The 17,304-nt window shown below is 37.9% G+C and overlaps 1 protein-coding gene across 1 annotated transcript in view; it reads left to right on the top strand.

Annotated features, from left to right (window-relative positions):
* CERKL (ceramide kinase like) overlaps window positions 1-17,304 on the top strand; it is a 96,691-nt gene that overhangs the window by 54,525 nt on the left and 24,862 nt on the right. Inside the window, exon 3 of the mRNA XM_065413664.1 lies at window positions 8,367-8,498. Coding sequence (XP_065269736.1) covers window positions 8,367-8,498 — 132 coding nt within the window. The remainder of the gene's footprint in view (window positions 1-8,366; window positions 8,499-17,304) is intronic.

Genomic DNA, 17,304 nt, shown 5'->3' with positions numbered 1-17,304 from the left:
TTCATGCTGAAATATTGAACAATCAATTGCATGTGACTGGTCAATAATTTAAGTCAAAGATGCTTACTTTTTTATAAATAAAATTTTGTTGTTTGTTAACTCTTTTTGGTTTTTCTAAACCAGCTACGTTGTAAAAAAAAAAGAAAAAGCAGAACATAACATTATTATGGTTTATTCCTTATATTAACAGCTCTCTCCTGTGAATGGATAGTGTTGCAAAGAATTACTTTAGGATCCATGTAATATCTCCAATCTACTTATCAATAATAATTCACTTTTTAAAGAAAAGAATAATCGAGATTTAAATGATAGACCAATTTGTAAATTTTTAGAATTGCAATTTAGATTCTTTATAGGGAAAAAAATTGCAGTAATGAATTTGGGGTAAAACGATGAAACTTTCAGATGCAAATCTCCTAAAATTTACCTTTTTAAAAAGATTTTAAAATGTGCCGTATACCTATCCTCATTTGAATGCCCGGATTACTTTAATACTTTGCATAGTCCTTTTTGGGCACAGGCATCTTAAAAAAATAAAGTTTGAAGTTTTCTATTTAAAAGTTTTAAGTGGGGTAGCAATATTCTGCTATCTCTCTTGCTGCCCCTCCCCCCTGCCCTTTCTCCTGATCCTAGGCAGGCAGTGAAATTATAACTCCATTCTTTGTGTATGTCTTATCCCTACAGTTCTCCAACAGCTTAAAGTTCTCCACCTTTTCACATATTCTATACAAACCTTCACAACCCCTAACTCTTCTCTCCCTAGTTTGTTCATAGTAAGATTTATTTGTTCATGTAGTTTTAAATATATATTTTACAGACAAATTAGACTACGTACAATTAAAATGGTGATATGGTATAAAGTTAAAACAGTTATTTTCCCCCAAGTTGGTTGAGGCCAGCTCACTTCACCACAGGTAAAAATATTGGAAAAATAGGAATTCTGCCTCTGCTACAGGCATGCATGATTTCTCTCTATATACTTTAGACAAAGTAATAATTCATGAAAATGAATTTTTGTCCCACTTTTGTTCTAATTAATTATATTGTTATATTTTACATTTTAAAGTCTCATTACTTCTTAATAGTCCATCTACTTGTAAAATATTAAGATAGTATCAGAGGCCACTGTAATTCTACGGTAAACTACTTGAGTTATCAGTCTTATAGTAGCAACTATGAAGTGTTACAGCCTGAGAACCTTTGTGTTTTCAGCTGTACTGCTTATTTATATCACTATGATAATGACATTATTGTTATGGTTCAGCAATATACTTTTACATTGCTTTCCTTGTTTTGCTTTCTCATAGTCTGACAAAGCAGTTAATATAAAATAAAAATTAGTAATCATTAACATTATTGAGTACACATATTACTCAATATTGAAACATCATAAAAGCGTATACCTTGGTTATAGCAAATGCTATAAATGTCAGTTTCAGCAGCTGAACCCAAAATGACACACTCTTCTGGATGGTGAAATATGGCTCATCTTTTGAGTGGATTTTATCAGGAGCTTTTTAAGTATTCTGTTTGAAGTACAGATATTCAGGAAGGAAGGACATATACCTGGAAGAAGGGAGCAGGCCATTAGTATCCTCTCTGTGAAGATACATGTTTCTGTAGGAGACTCATGCCTTCAAGTGATCTCTTGAGGATTCATCTACTGCAAGAGTGCTAGTTATTCTTTGAGGATCCATGATATTGGAAGAGGAAAGGAGCCCAGCATCAGGTTCCCTTGAGAATTCTATGGAAATATATCTGGATGACTCATGCAAATTTATAATTGAATTGTTCGGAAGTTTTTTCCAACACATTTGTTTTGTCTGATGCTCTCTTAGATAATACCATAAAACCAAGGATTGTTCTTCCAGGATGTAAAGATATACATGATATAAATAACCAGGATGAGCCATACCTGATGGTTCTTCTTCGAGTAGTGTCTCCTAAGGATGCTCCACTTCAGGTGCACATCCGCCTTTGTGCCTTTAATCAGAGATAGTTGGTAGCAGTGTCCATTCAGCCCATACATGCACTCCACACCTCCTGGTGCCCCATAGTGAGGATATACATGGCTGTGCAAGTGAACCTCCCTCAGTTCTTTCTCCATGTTTTTGGTCTGAGATGGAGCATTGAGTGTGCCTGCTTTACTTAGACTTAGTTCTTAGTATAGTTAGTTAGTTTAGTTTGTTTAATTATTTGTTGGGGTTGTTGTAGTTCCCCATCCCGCCCCCGGTTTGAGGGGTTATTCTGGAAGTTTGGTCTGGGGTATGCCAGGATCCCTAGGATTTAAGCTATGTCCTTTCTGCTGGGAAGCTATCCTGGTCAGTGATGGATGTTCTTAGTTCCTCTGCTGTTTGGGAGACACCCATATTATGAGTACATAAGAATGGCCATACTGGGTCAGACCAAAGGTCCATCAAGCCCAGTATCCTGTCTTCCTACAGTGGCCCATACCAGATGCCCCAGAGGGAATGAACAGAACAGGTAATCATCAAGTGATCCATCCCCTGTTTCCCATTCCCAGCTTTTCTGGCAAACAAAGGCTAGGGACACCATCCCTGCCTGTCCTGGCTAACAGCCATTGATGGACCTATCATCCATAAATGTATCTAGTTCTTTTTTGAGCTTTGTTATAGTCTTGGCCTTCACAACATCCACTGGCAAGGAGTTCCACAGGTTGACTGTGCGTTGTGTGAAAAAATACTTCCTTTTGTTTGTTTTAAATCTGCTGCCTATTAATTTCATTTGCTGACCCCTAGTTCTTGTGTTATGAGAAGGAGTAAATAACACTTCCTTATTTACTTTCTCCACACGAGTCATGATTTTACAGACCTCTATCATATCCCCCCTTAGTCATCTCTTTTCCAAGCTGAAAAGTCCCAATCTTATTAATCTCGCCTCATATGGCAGCTGTTCCATACCCCTAATAATTTTTGGTCCCCTTTTCTGAACCTTTTCCAATTCCAATATATTTTTTTTGAGATGGGGCAACCACATCTGCACTCAGTATTCAAGATGTGGGTGTATCATGGAATTATATAGAGGCAATATGATATTTTCTGTCTTATTATCTATCCCTTTCTTAATGATTCCCAACATTCTGTTCATTTTTTTCACTGCCGCTGCACATTGAGAGGATGTTTTCAGAGAACTATCCACAGTGACTCCAAGATCTTTCTTGAGTGGTAACAGGGGTAAATGTAGACCCCATCATTTTATGTGTATAGTTGGGATTATGTTAGTAAGTGTATGATCTGCTCCTCCTTCAAAAGCAGATCTTGAGGGTTGGGGGGCCATTATCAGAGAACCCTCTGTCCACAGGGCTCCGAGCACACTTAGTGCCCTGTCAAGTTTTCAGTCACTGAAAGCCTCAGGGGATGCAGTACCTGCATTGGTGTCTGCAGTGCAGAGAGCTTCACATTCTATTTTTGTGGGTATTGACAAGAAAAGTAGGAATACTAGGTTTCCTTCTAACAAGTCCCAGCTACTGTCTGAGAAGAATGTTCTGGAGACCTCAGGTCCCAGTGGGAGTTTTGTGCTCCAAGAGTCAGTCGTGGGGCTGGTTTTGTTCAATATCTTCATTAATAATCTGGAGGATGGCGTGGACTGCACCCTCAGCAAGTTTGCAGATGACACTAAACTGAGAGGAGTGGTAGATACGCTGGAGGGTAGGGATAGGATACAGAGGGACCTAGACAAATTAGAGGATTGGGCCAAAAGAAATCTGATGAGGTTCAAGAAGGACAAGTGCAGAGTCCTGCACTTAGGACGGAAAAATCCCATGCACTGCTACAGACTAGGGACTGAGTGGCTAAGCAGCAGTTCTGCAGAAAAGGACCTAGGGGTTACAGTGGACGAGAAGCTGGATATGAGTCAACAGTGTGCCCTTGTTGCCAAGAAGGCTAACGACATTTGGGGCTGTATAAGTAGGGGCATTGCCAGCAGATCGAGGGACGTGATCATTCCCCTCTATTCGGCATTGGTGAGGCCTCATCTGGAGTACTGTGTCCAGTTTTGGGCCCCACACTACAAGAAGGATGTGGAAAAATTGGAAAGAGTCCAGCGGAGGGCAACAAACAAAAATGATTAGGGGGCTGGAGCACATGACTTATGAGGAGAGGCTGAGGGAACTGGGATTGTTTAGTCTGCAGAAGAGAAGAATGAGGGGGGATTTGATAGCTGCTTTCAACTACCTGAAAGGGGGCTCCAAAGAGGATGGATCTAGACTGTTCAGATGCCTGAAAGAAACTGGAACAAAGGACAGTAACTACGGGTGTGTGAGTGATTGCTGGGCCCAAACTAGGAAGGAGTCCAGTCTGTGAAAGAAGCTTATTGGAACATCGCTGAGGGTGAGATTTTTATCTGTAATCAGTTTCTTAAATGTATTTGGCTTAGACTTGCATGTTTTGTTTAATTTTGCTTGGTAACTCACTTTGTTCTGTCTGTTATTACTTGGAACCACTTAAATCCTACTTTTTATACTTAATAAGATCACTTTTTGCTTAATTACTTACTCTGGGTTAATTAATAATACCCGGAGGAGCAAACAGCTGTGCATATTTCTCTATCAGTGTTATAGAGGGCAGACAATTTGAGTTTACCCTGTATAAGCTTTATACAGAATAAAACAGATTCACTTGGGGTTTGGATCCCATTGGGAGCTGGGTGTCTGGTTGCTAGAGACAGGAGCACTTGCTAAGCCGTTTTCAGTTAAGTCTGCAGCTTTGGGGTTGTGGGTCAGACCCTGGGTCTGTGCTGCAGCAGATTAGTGTATCTGGCTCAACAAGACAGGGTTCTGAAGTCCCAAGCTGGCAGGGAAAACGGGCTCAGAGGTAGTCTCAGCACATCAGTCCCAAGGGACTCTCTGTGACCCAACCCGTCACAGACTGATGAATCATTTTCCATAGATTAGAGAACCTTGTCCAATATGGGATTTAAACCTTCTTTTTAATTGTCTTAAAACTCTTTTGAGCCATTAGCTACATGTTTTTTGTTTTGCCTATGAAAACAGCTGTCTTGGTGGCTATCACTTGTGACTGCAGGGTGACGGTTTTAATGTCAGATCCTGCCGGCTTTGCAGTGTTCTTCAAGGAAAAGGTTTAGGTAAAAAACTTAGGATGTGGTTGTAATTAGTGTCTTCTGAATTTCACATCAGCCAAACCATTCATTTCTCAGTTCTTTTTTTCCTGAAACCACATCAGAGTAGGCAAAAATCTTCCTTATCTTGGATGTCAGAAGGGCATTGTCCTTCTATTTGGACAGAACCAAACCATTCAGAAAGCCTCCCAAACTGTCAATTGCAGACAGATCCAAAGGATCCACAATCTCCATCCAAAGACTCTTGAGGGGGATTTTTGGGTGTATTTATCTCATGTTATGAGACTGCCAACATTCAGCCTCCTTCTAGAGGCCGCAGTCTGTGTCTATGACTTTACTCAAGGATTTTCCTGTGACTGAAATTTGCAGAGCTGCAGCCCTGTGCTTTTGGTTCATGCTTCTAGATCAGATGCTGCAGCTGGAAATGCAGTTCTGTGCTCAATACTAGACTCTGCTCCGAAGCACCCTCCTGCCTGTGGGAATACTGCTCAGGAATCACCTCGAGTGGAGCCCCCACAGGGACACTGCTTGAAGAAGTGCTTACTCATCTTGTGCAGTAACTGGAACACTTTGAGATGTATGTCCCTATGGGTGCTCCATTACCCACCTCCTTTCTCTTTGCTTAGAATTTCCTTTGCAGGACTTTTCAGTAGAGAAGGAACTGAGGGCAGTTTGCCTGCGCAGCCCTATATATTCTCATTGCAGGGCACGAGGATGTGTGAGGTGTGTGCGCAGGCTGAATGGGCACTACCAAAAATCTCCGATCAAAGGAACAGAGGTGCATGCATGCTTGGGATGGAGCACCCAGAGGGTGGGGGGGAGGGGGAGGGGGAAAGGAAGGACACACACCTCCAAGAACTCCAGTTACTGCACAAGGTGAATAACTTCTCCATTTTGTTTCTCATGGTGTTTGAATGTTACCAGTAGAAAAGAGCAAAAGGAAGAGCCCTACAGGCAGCTCATTAATAGCACCATCTACAGGGGCAAATTTCATGTCTCAGTTATAGTCTTGATTTGTGCTTTTTGCTATTTATCATGTTTACTTACAAGGGAAATAGCTTATTTGACTGGGAGGGGGAAGGAGGGGGGGCTGGGCAATCAGAGTGCCGACCTTCTTTATCTACCTCAGAGAAAGAGGGTCAATGATTTTTACAATGAACCTAGAGATTCACTTCAGCAAGGCCTTGAGGTTGTGAGTTGATTTGAAAAATTATTCAAACTGGAATAGAAGTAAACATTTTTCTACTCTGTTACTATGTTGTTGCTATTTCATACATGTCTATGGCTTTACTTTGAGAGGTGCATACATAAAATTTTGTACCAAATGACTTATAGTAAAGGTATTGGTTAATAAATATGCTGTTTAAAACTTAATTAGGATAGCCTACAGTACAGTGGCATGGCATTGTCTTGTATTAGTAGGGTCTATGTTTAAGAATGAATTTAAATCCTCAACTACAGAACAATAGATTTTTTGGGAGCATGATCAGGGCAGTAAATTTCTAGTTCAAGAGACCTCTCTGACCAGTGGTTGGGACCAAAAGACACATCCTGGCCTATTCAAGGAAGGAGTAGAAAGGCTCTAAAAGTAACTCTGTCCAGACACCTTCTGCTTGAAAGGCTATCACCATAATATGAGGAATCTGAAAAACAAGGAAACTAAATGCCAAAAAAAGTACAGATCTTCTGGGGTGGGGTATATCTGAAACCGATTCTCAAATGTACATATGACCAAAATCTCTAAAACAATTATAACACTCAAGAAGGTTCAGTTCTGTCAAGTATTTTTGCTTTGTGTTCCTATTGTGCCTATTCTAGTTGCATATCATCCTGGAGACCCTTGGTATTTTAAGGGATAATTATTAAAAGTGATTCACTCTGCCAGACTGTTGCAGACAGTAAACATGCTGAGCCACTGTCATAGTAGTCTGTCTAGTTTTGTAGGGTACTCATTTTGGATTAACTAGTTTTAAAGTTACTGTAAGCTTTTATAGAAGAAGAGATTTGTGATTAATATTTGCTTCCTCCAGCATCAGGTTATTTTGTTTGTTTCCTTCATTTTGGTGCTCATAGCTAATCTTGACAAGATTATGTATCAACATTTGAAGAACTGGGCTCGATTTTTCTATACTTCCTTTCAGTTTTCAGTGAAGATGAAAATATACAGTAAACATTCTTTAATAATTTTAGTCCTTTAATTTACATTCATCAAGACAAATGGGTTAGTAGTACTAATTTTTATTCCTAGAGTTTTCAAGGTTTTGATACTTGGAAAAGTTAATTGTCTTCAGTGCAAAAATATATTTTTCCTTGACATTGAAATAGCTTTATTATTAGCATTTGTTGAGTCTCTTAGAGTATGGTATAGGCACCTTTTAAAATTCAAATGTTCAGATGGGTGTTCAGATGTTTTGTTATTCTTTTCAATCTTCGAAGTAAGGTGAGTGAAGAAAAGGCAGGGATCCTAATCAGCAATTGCAAGATGTATCTGGCTTTAAGGATTGAACTAATGTCCCATTTAGGGTGAGAAGTAAAATTTTTAGTTATGTCTCCTTCTGGCTTTGGAGATAATTTTTTCACTTAGTACAACTGAGCGTAAGGCACTTTCATATTGAAAGCATTATGCTTAGCAGCTCTGCTAGTATTAATGCTGTTCCCTCGCAACCTTCTTGAACCCTTGTGCAAGCTTACAGTTGAATAACAAACTGTATTACATGTTTTCTGAATTTACACTTGAATGCAGTACTGCACAGAGCACATATATGTATGTAGGTATCTCTATTAGAGAGCATGCATGTACAGATATTAATTTACTGTAGAATTCATTATGAATTTGTTCAAATCATACATTGTAGAGAATTACCAAAGAAACAGTTACTCTACATAGTAGTCCTCAGTTTTTACAGCTCAAGATCAGACTCACTGTTACTGGCACATAATGCTGTAGGTGATGGTGACTAACTTGCTCCTACTGGTTATTCTTAGCTGTAGACTAATAAGCAGGTCAGCGCTTCAGTGGCCCCAGGATTAAGTGTCAGATTAAGATAATGAGCACACTCATTCAAGAAGACAATAAGGGCCTCTAGGTTTATTATAACTACTACCCTCAAACCAAATCAAAAACACTTTATTAATATGTTTAGGGTTTTTTTTTTTAATGTAAAGCTTTCCCAGTATTCTCAAGGATGTTTGCTTAGAAAGTTTGATTCACCTGTAAAAATATCCAAATGGTATTTGTCTTGAAACCTTTTGTGCTTTTTTTTTTTTAGGCTTTCCAAATAGACCAAAGTTCCTAAAAGTATTTGTTAACCCAAACAGTCATAAAAGAGAAGCTACTCATGTTTATTATGAACAAGTTGCACCTCTCTTTAAGCTTGCTGACATCAAAACTGACGTCACAGGTAAGTTGCTTTTTGAACATGATTTAATCCTTTTTTTTTTAAACTGATACGTAAGCAACCAAGACAACCTGAATTTACTGATAATCCTTATTGGCTTTATGTGCAAGTAGTGCATTGAGAATTGAATTAAATGCAATATTACCCATCTGGTTTTATTTCATTTCACTGCTTTAGTTTTAGCAGTTCCATTATTTATTGATTATATTTTATTTTTATAGTTTTTCTACTTTAGGAATATTTTACACTTTGTGTGGGGGTTTTTACGTTGCTGTTTGATTTATTAAAAAAGGAAAGCTTGAATCTCACATGGGTCTGATGATGTATGTTATTTATTTGTGGACTCTTCTTGAGTTATTAAACTTCCTATATAATCCTTTCCTTTCACAAGGCTGTTCTTGCTTTAACTCAAACCCTTGCTAGTTGGATCAAACCTGATCAGCTGAACAGATGTAAATTTGCTGGGAATTTACAAAGCTACCATGTCATTGAAGGTTTCTGGTGATGATTTAAACTACTACATTAGAGATTGCATGAACCAGGATATTACCTGAAACCACAAAATAATGTAGGACTTTATGGTCTGGCTTTCCCAAGTTGTGGTAGTGGTGTTTTTTATTCATGGATGTAAATGTAAAAACAAAATCCATTCCTCCTTTTGACTATTTTTATTCCCATGCCGAAGGTACTAACCCCTTTTTGTAGTCAATGGAGCAAATCCAGCTCCCTTCTCTGTAGCCTCACATGTGTGGGAGGTTAGGGGAGAAAGAGATCTCACATAGCATGGAACACTGTTTATGTATGAGTCACCTCTGCAATAAAGTACAAGGGGTGGGAGGAATGCTGCTCTGTGGATCTTCCCATTCTTCCTCCCCCATAAGGGATTTTAGGTACATTGAAGTAAAATAGCTTCTGATGAGTGTCCTGGCAAGCACTTTGTTACGTGGGGAAGAGGATTCCTTCCCCAGTCCCCTGAATTTCTCTCCAGTCCCTAGCCTGGTTGAACAGCATGCACCCTGGGGTCTTGATCTTAGCTAAAGTGTTGATTACTTTTCCAGCACAACTTCAATTTCTATACTGTAGTAACTTTTTCCAAAATTGTTTTCAAGCGTACACTAATGCTGCAAAAGCTGCATTATTACATTTCCATATTCCTGCCAGTCCTGGCCCAATGGATAGACACCCACCAATGAGCAGGTTGTATTTGCTTAAAGGCCAAAAAGTTTGTTTTATTATTTTTACTTTTCAAATGTTTCCTCAAATATTGGGGGTAAATTTAGGTCATTTTTGGTGTTGTGCAAGATGATGCACATACGTCTAAACAAATATTTTATGACTTTTTTTTTTTTTTTGCCCTGCATTATATCCCACATCAGATAGGCATGAAAAGTGCCTTTTCTGCCTTGAGGAAAATTACTCCATTCAGGGATCAGTGTTCTTTGGATGAAGTCAAGGAAAGAACCACTTATAGTTTCAGCCATTAGTTCCAAGAGACCACAGGGGAGAAAAAGCCATAGTCTGGCAAGATATCGCCATTCGATCTGGCTGTATCCCAGCGGGGTAAGCATCTCCAAATCCTAGGAGTTTTCAGAATTATAGGGTTTCTTGGATGCAGTCAGATCACTTGTCTGCACCGGGGTGCTTGCTGGACTTGTCTAGTCAAATCGTCTGACCCAGCAGTCTCCAGAGACTTGATAGAAGCCCTGTTGGATGATGTGAAACAGTCATCTGTGCAGAGCCTCAACTATTTCTCCCAGGGGATTTGTCAGACTAGTTCCTTCAAATATTTTCTATGGAATTATCTTCCCCTCAGCAGAGTGTGGGTGAGTGTGTTGGTACTATTAGGAATCTAGGGTCTGGCTCAAGCTCTTTTTCTCAAAGGATCCAGGATGTATTCAGTTGCTGCTGGATCCAAATTTTGTGTGGTGGACTTCTTAGCTCTGATAAGCTGATTTCATTCCATACTGCTGCAGTTCCACATCCCTGGGAGTCTGATTCATAATATAGGAAAATATTTGGTGCTTCAGGTGCCTCCTTGTACAGATACATAATATATTTTTGTGTAAGTATTGTAGATTATGAGGCCCTATGATCCTCTGCCTTCTGCATCGGTGGCCTCTTAGTGAAAGGTAGTGAAAAGAGGCATAGGTGTCCTACACCTGGGAAGTCTCCTCCAAAGAAGATGAAGGATCCTGTAGCGATTCTTTAGCCTCCTCCATCTGAGTCCTTTGGAAAGGAGGTACTACCTGATCTAGAATCAGATGCACACTCAGGAAGAGGAGAAACCAGTCATAGCAACCCCTCTGCTTCATCCCTTGCTGTAGTTGTCTTAAAGCTTCCTTTTCTTTTCCAGCTGACACAAAGACTTCCAGGACAGAGTGGATGGAATAGCTTGTAGCTGTACCCAGTTAGATGAATAAATTATCTGAGGTCTTGGAGCTACAAGAGAAAGTAGCACTCCAAATCAATGAAGGTTTGCTGGAACCAGTTAAATTAATTTGTAACCACCCTGTATTGGATCTAGGAAGTTTGATTCTTTATACTAAGTCTCTAAAAAGGATTTGAATTTTTTTTCAGTACATGAGTACTTCAAAATCCATCTACAAATACGTTTTCTATAAAGTAGAGAGGAACTAAGAATTGTTTAGTGAGAGAAGTATTGATTATTTGTATAGCACCCGAGGTTCCAATCAGTATCTCGGCCCCATTGTAGAGGTTCTGTGCACTTATTAAAAAGATGGTCTTCTTCCCAAGAGTTCACAATCTAGGTTACACCCTTGATCTATGGAATGTAAGGCTTGAGAGAATTGCATCTGCTTCCTAATTGCCAATTATTGCTCAATAAGTTTACTTTTTGACTATGTACTTGACTTCTGTAGCATGGCTGTGTGGAGACGATACAATTGGGGAGTTTTACCATTGACTTCATTGAGATCAGGATTTCACCTTTGGAGAACGAGTTTTTTCCTTTTTCTACTGTCTGTCACATATGTCTGGAGGGCTAAGGATGCTGAGGGACACTTGCTAGGGATGCTGAGATAAAGTTTCTAGACACTATTAATGACTGCTTCTTGTAGTAGCTAGTCCTGGAATTCTAGATTTAGTCTTAAGTGGAGCACAGGATCTGGTCCAAGAGGTGGATATAGATGAACCACTTAGTAATAGAAACCATAATATAATTAAATTTAACATCTTTGTGGGGTGGGGGTAGGGGAAATTCCAAAGAAGCCCACCAAAGGGGAACTACAAAAAAATGAGGAAGCTAGAAAGAAATTAAAAGGAACAGTCACAAAGGTGAAATGCCTGCAAGCTGCATTGAAACCACAACAGAGGCTCAAATTAAACGTTTAGCCCAAAATTTAAAAAAATAAGAGGATCAAAGAATGCTACCGTGGCTAAAGAACAGCGTAAAAAGGTGGTTAGAGGCAAAAAGGAATCCTTTAAAAATTTGAAGTCAGATCCTACCAAGGAAAATAAAAAGGAGCATAAACTCTGGCAAGTCAAATGTAGAAGTATAATTAGGCAGGCCAAAAAAAGAATCAAAAACTAACTGCAATTTTTTTTTAAAGTACATCAGAAGCAGGAAGCCTGCCAAACAATCAGTGAGGCTACTGGACAATTGAGGTGCTAAAGGAGCACTCAGGGAAGATAAAGCTATTGCAAAGGAGCTAAATGAATTCTTTGCATCAGTCTTCACTGCAGAGGATGTGAGGGAGATTCTCACAACTGAACCATTCTTTTTAGTGACAAATCTGAGAAACTGTCCCAGATGGAGGTGATGATAAAGGAAATAAGGAAATTTTGGAACAAATTGGTAAATTAAACAGTAATAAGTCACCAGGACCAGATGGTATTCATCTAAGAGCTCTGAAGAAACTCAAATATGAAATTGCAGGACTATTAACTGTAGTCTGTAACCTGTCATTTCAATCAGCTTCTGTAGTAGATGACTGGATGCCAATTTTTAAAAAAGGCTCCAGAGGTGATCCTGGCAATTACAAGCTGGTAAGCATAACTTCAGAGGAACTACAACAGTAGACAAGCGAGGAAACAGTAGACAAGTTCCTGTTATTCCCCCAAAATAGTTGTCAGTCATGTTTCCTGTTCCTTTCCTCCTCAGATGTCTTCTAAGATATTACGATTAAGATCCCAATATGTGTGGTGTTGAAGGTCCGGGCATGGAAGGACAAATTTAAATAAATAAATTTTATTTATTTATTATTATAAATAAAGTAAATCCTATTTACTTGTAAATTTGCTTTCTGTGAGCGGGTTGATTCAGCACAAATACCGCTATAAAGGGATTTGGTTCGTGAAAGGAAAGGAGATGTTTTATTCTTCCACAGTAGGGAGATACAAAAACTTAACTGGATTTATTTCATTTCAGAAGGAATCATATGGGGAATGTAGAGAAGTCATTGCTACAGGGAGTAAAAATCCATCAATCTGATTGGCCATTTTTTCCTGCATATTTGTTCTAGAAGGGAGAGAGAGAAACCCAGAATCTGTGCTTCCAGTCAGAAGAGAGCAAATTTACAGGCAGGTGGGATTAAAAATTTTCATACCCCAAACAATTTTATATTTTCAGATATTAATTATTTTTAATATGTCACTATTAATATGTTTCATACCTTATGCACATGTAAAAGGACAGGTTACTGCACCAAAGATTATGCACCTTACAATTTAAGGGCCCAAACCTGCTTCTATTAAAGTAAATGAAAACAGGATCACTTCCCAGACTAGACAAAATACAGACAGATGGCCTTATCAGGCAGTGGTTACTCATGTGAGTAGTCCCATGATTTCACTGAGATTGCACATGTAAGAATGATAGGAGCAAGCCCAAAAGTTAGGCCAAAAGTTCTTTTGCCTAACTTTTGGGCTTGCTCCTATCATTCTTACATGTGCATAATAATAATGCACATGTAAGAATAATAATGTGTTTGGGTTTGTGTATGATGTTAGTGCCAATATTTGTGTTTGTTTTAAAAATAATTTTATTTGTAATGTAAGTTCAACTAAAGAAATAGGAGGTGAGGCATGGAACACACATAGATGAATAGAAACTAATTTTCTTGTATACTGGTAATTAGTCAGTTAACAATAGCATTTTGACTTTTCTTAGTCTCAAATTTTAAGAAAAAAATCTCCAGCTTTATACAAGTTCTAGTTATCATTTAAACATTTGTATAATCTGTAACAGATATACTGAAATAACAAGGTATGACAATAATGAAGAGTTGCTATGAATATTTTTAATAATTTAATGTGCACAAGTAAGACTAACCATCTTTCATCTAGCTGGTTTCTGCCTCAGTTGCTTTTTAAAAAAATGGAAATAAACAGAGGGTATGTTTTAACTTTTTAAAAGGGTAATATTATCATTAGTCTATTAACACTGTTTATGCAATAGCTAATGGAGTTTTTTTCTATAAACCAAATAACCTGCCAATAGCTAAGTTTATACAAAAGCTTTTGTAGATATGTTAGTTAATAGGAAATGAAACTAAGCACCATTGTAATGACATTAACCACCTGTTTCTCTTACTAACAAAAGAATAGTTTTAAATTATTCCTCATTTTTTTATTATATAAAATGCTGTCTGAACTAACTAAAAACATATTATTCTGAAGGCAGTTCTACTTTGGCAATATCCAGGGTACTGCAAGATTTATTAGCTGCCTAACACTCCTCCTACAGGTAAACTGGGAAAATTACATGACAGTTCTATAAATGTTAGTATAGAAATACACATTTATTTGTACATTTAGAACAGTTTTAATTGGGAATGAATACAAGTTTTGGTAGTGTTCACTTGTACTCTTTTTAGAAGTTTAGGTACCTCACTAATAGCAATGTTGATGTCCTTTCAAATATTGGCTTTGGATTTTGTTGGGCAGTAAGGTTATTATGTGCCATAGTTCACATACATACTGTAATATTAGGTACTTAGAATAAACATTGTTTTCTGAAATCTTCAAAGAATCCTCTGTGCTAAGGATTCAGTCTGCATTCATTATAAATTAACAGCTACATACATTCATCTTCAAAACTTAAAATACATTGTTCAAAAGTGTCATACAGTGAACGTGAACCTCTGAAGTGACATAAGAATGTGGCTAGTTAGTACAGTAAAAATCACAATATTTTTATATATCATTTGTTTTCTCTCCCACCCCCAAACAATAAAAAATATTTTAATAATCTTTTCAGAATGGTTGTAGAGAGTTATTATATATAGAACAGAATACAAGAAGGTAGCTGGCAATACCTATACCTGTAAATATTCAAAATTTTTGCTGGTGGAAAATGATAATACAAAACTTTCCTCAGAAATTTGGATATTTTATGCCTTGCTATTTATAATACTAATATTAAATTAGTGTTTTTCTTCCATATATTATGAAGCACACCAGAGATTACCTTTTAATTATAATTTCTGTAGTAATATATTTTATATAGTGATATATTTTTAGGAATCTGACTGTGTGTGAGAGAGAGATACTCAACCTCTTCACTACTATATCACACACATGCTTGAGAATGTGATATAGGTAAATGAGTAAATTGCAATGTAACATGTACCACTGCTCATTATCTTACTCTTTTCTTTATCTGCCTTTTCTGGGAAAGGTTAGCATTATAGTGTCAAATCATTTAAAACTGATACATTGTTATAACATTTAGCTGCAAAGCAAACTGTAAAATAACACGTTGGTAGGGCTTGTATAAAATTACATAGTAAGAAACTTGCGTACTGAGAGTCAGAGCCAGCGCTAGGTATAAGCAGACTAAGCAATTGCTTAGGGCCCCAAGCAGCTCAAGCCCCTTTTAGTTGCAAGCCAAGTATGTGTTGGGAGGGGAGTGGGCAAATATTCCTTCTTAGGGCCCCCAATGGGCTAGCTGAGAGTCCAATACAGCTGAAAACTTACACTTTTTATTGATTATAAAGTAAATAAAGTTTGTCAGAGGAGTTTAGCTTTTTTCTCCAAGTATTAGCACCAGTTAATCTGTTGCTCTACATTAGCAGTTGTAATCCTATTGGGCTTAGTCTGTGGCTAAGGAATCAGTATTTATACATGTCATGCTGAACTGTCCCACATATTGAAAGGCCAAAACGATTTGCTCACTGTCTTTTTGTCTTTATCTTCATTGTAGGGATTATCCTTGAACCCTTAGTTTCTTGTGGGCTACTTGAGATATGGGGCTCTGGTAGCTATGAATATGTGGCTTTAAAATAAGAGCTGAATGTTGGGGAGCCGTCAGGCACCAAATCTAGGTTTTGCTGCCTGATCCAGTGATTAGTTTGCTCAGATGCACTCTTAGTAAGGTTCACCGAAGAAGAGCACTGTCACATGCCTCTGAACTCATTAGCGGTTATGTGTAGTTTCTTTATGAACAGTGTTTCACAGCTTTTGGTTCTTGATAGTGATTAGGTATTCTTTTCTAGGTACACTGCCTCTTTAAATCTTAAACCACTTCCATAAGGTCAAAAAAGTCAGATGAAACATTTTTGCCTTGGAATTTGCTGGTTTGTCGAAATCTAAATGTTTCATGAACTGCTCCTGACCTGGGGCTCCATTCCCTTTTGCAAAGAATTTTGGAATTTTTGACTTTCATTCTGAAATGAAGCAAACTTTCTCTGCCCAGCTCTAGTTTGCATGTATAGTCTTTAGACAAGCTTCTCTGTGCCGGCCTTGGACCTTATTCTTTGGTTATACCTCCTGTTTAGAGTTGTATCCATTAGGAAAGCACTTCTGTGCCTTGTCCTTGGATTTCTGCTGAAAACACCAGATACCTGATCCCTTTCCCAGAAGAGCTCAAAATAGATGCCACCTACCTCTGCTGTTTTGCTTTGATTAAGCTTTTACGTATCTTGGAAACTCTCCTCCTAATGCATTATTGCGAGAGTTGAGACCAGCAGGGTTTGCATATTGTTCCCTGATTTGAACCCTAGAGGGGAAAAAAGAACTGTGTTCTCAAAAGAGGATGTTAGCTCTGAAATTCACTTCCCTCACTGGCTCAACAATAAACAAAATTTCCCCATCTTCAGAGTGTGCTTCATGGTCTTTTTGTTCATCCATATGTTTGACTGAAAGAGGTGGCTTGAATGTATTGAGTTGTGTGTGCTGTGTGTGTTTTGTATAAGCTCTTTGTGAGTTGATTTTATTGTAAATGGATGTATATTACACTAAGAGGCCTGTGAGTACATTTGAACAAATCAAAAGAAAAAGAAATTAAAAAAAATCTAATTTAGCATAGCAAGCATACCATTTTTATTTTTTCCCAGTACTGTCATAATAAGTTGTCTAAAAGTTGCCATGTTCATTTAAAAAGTTCTGGTGTAGCCCCATTATTAATCATGTGGTTGCAGAGGATGATTTTTTTTTATCACAGTGAAATACTAATGATATATTTGAGCCTTTTTTATATCTTCACATCAAAAGCAATGTATTTGCCAACTGTGTTATGTTAGTTGCTTTTATTTTTCATGTACTATAGCTGTTGTTGAGGGGATTTAAATTCCCACCTGAAAGAACAAAGAAGCTGAATGCACCAGTGCCTTAATATTAAGCTTTTTATCCACCTAAGAATACTTCTCTATGAAGCTAATATTGTAAAAAATGCTAGAAAACTGTTTGTGGTCATGCAACAATATATGCTTCAGCAGCAAAATTTTAATTCACTAACTTTGATTTCAAGATAGCATACTGCTTCAAATTCTCCCCTTGTATGCTAACCTAGTTTATAATTACAGGAACTTATTACTGTGGAAATTCATTAGCAATGCTGAATGATAGTTCT

This window comes from Emys orbicularis, chromosome 11 (assembly GCF_028017835.1).
Source record: "Emys orbicularis isolate rEmyOrb1 chromosome 11, rEmyOrb1.hap1, whole genome shotgun sequence".
Classification (NCBI taxonomy): Eukaryota; Metazoa; Chordata; order Testudines; family Emydidae; genus Emys; species Emys orbicularis.
This window is presented reverse-complemented; position numbering and strand designations above follow the sequence as displayed.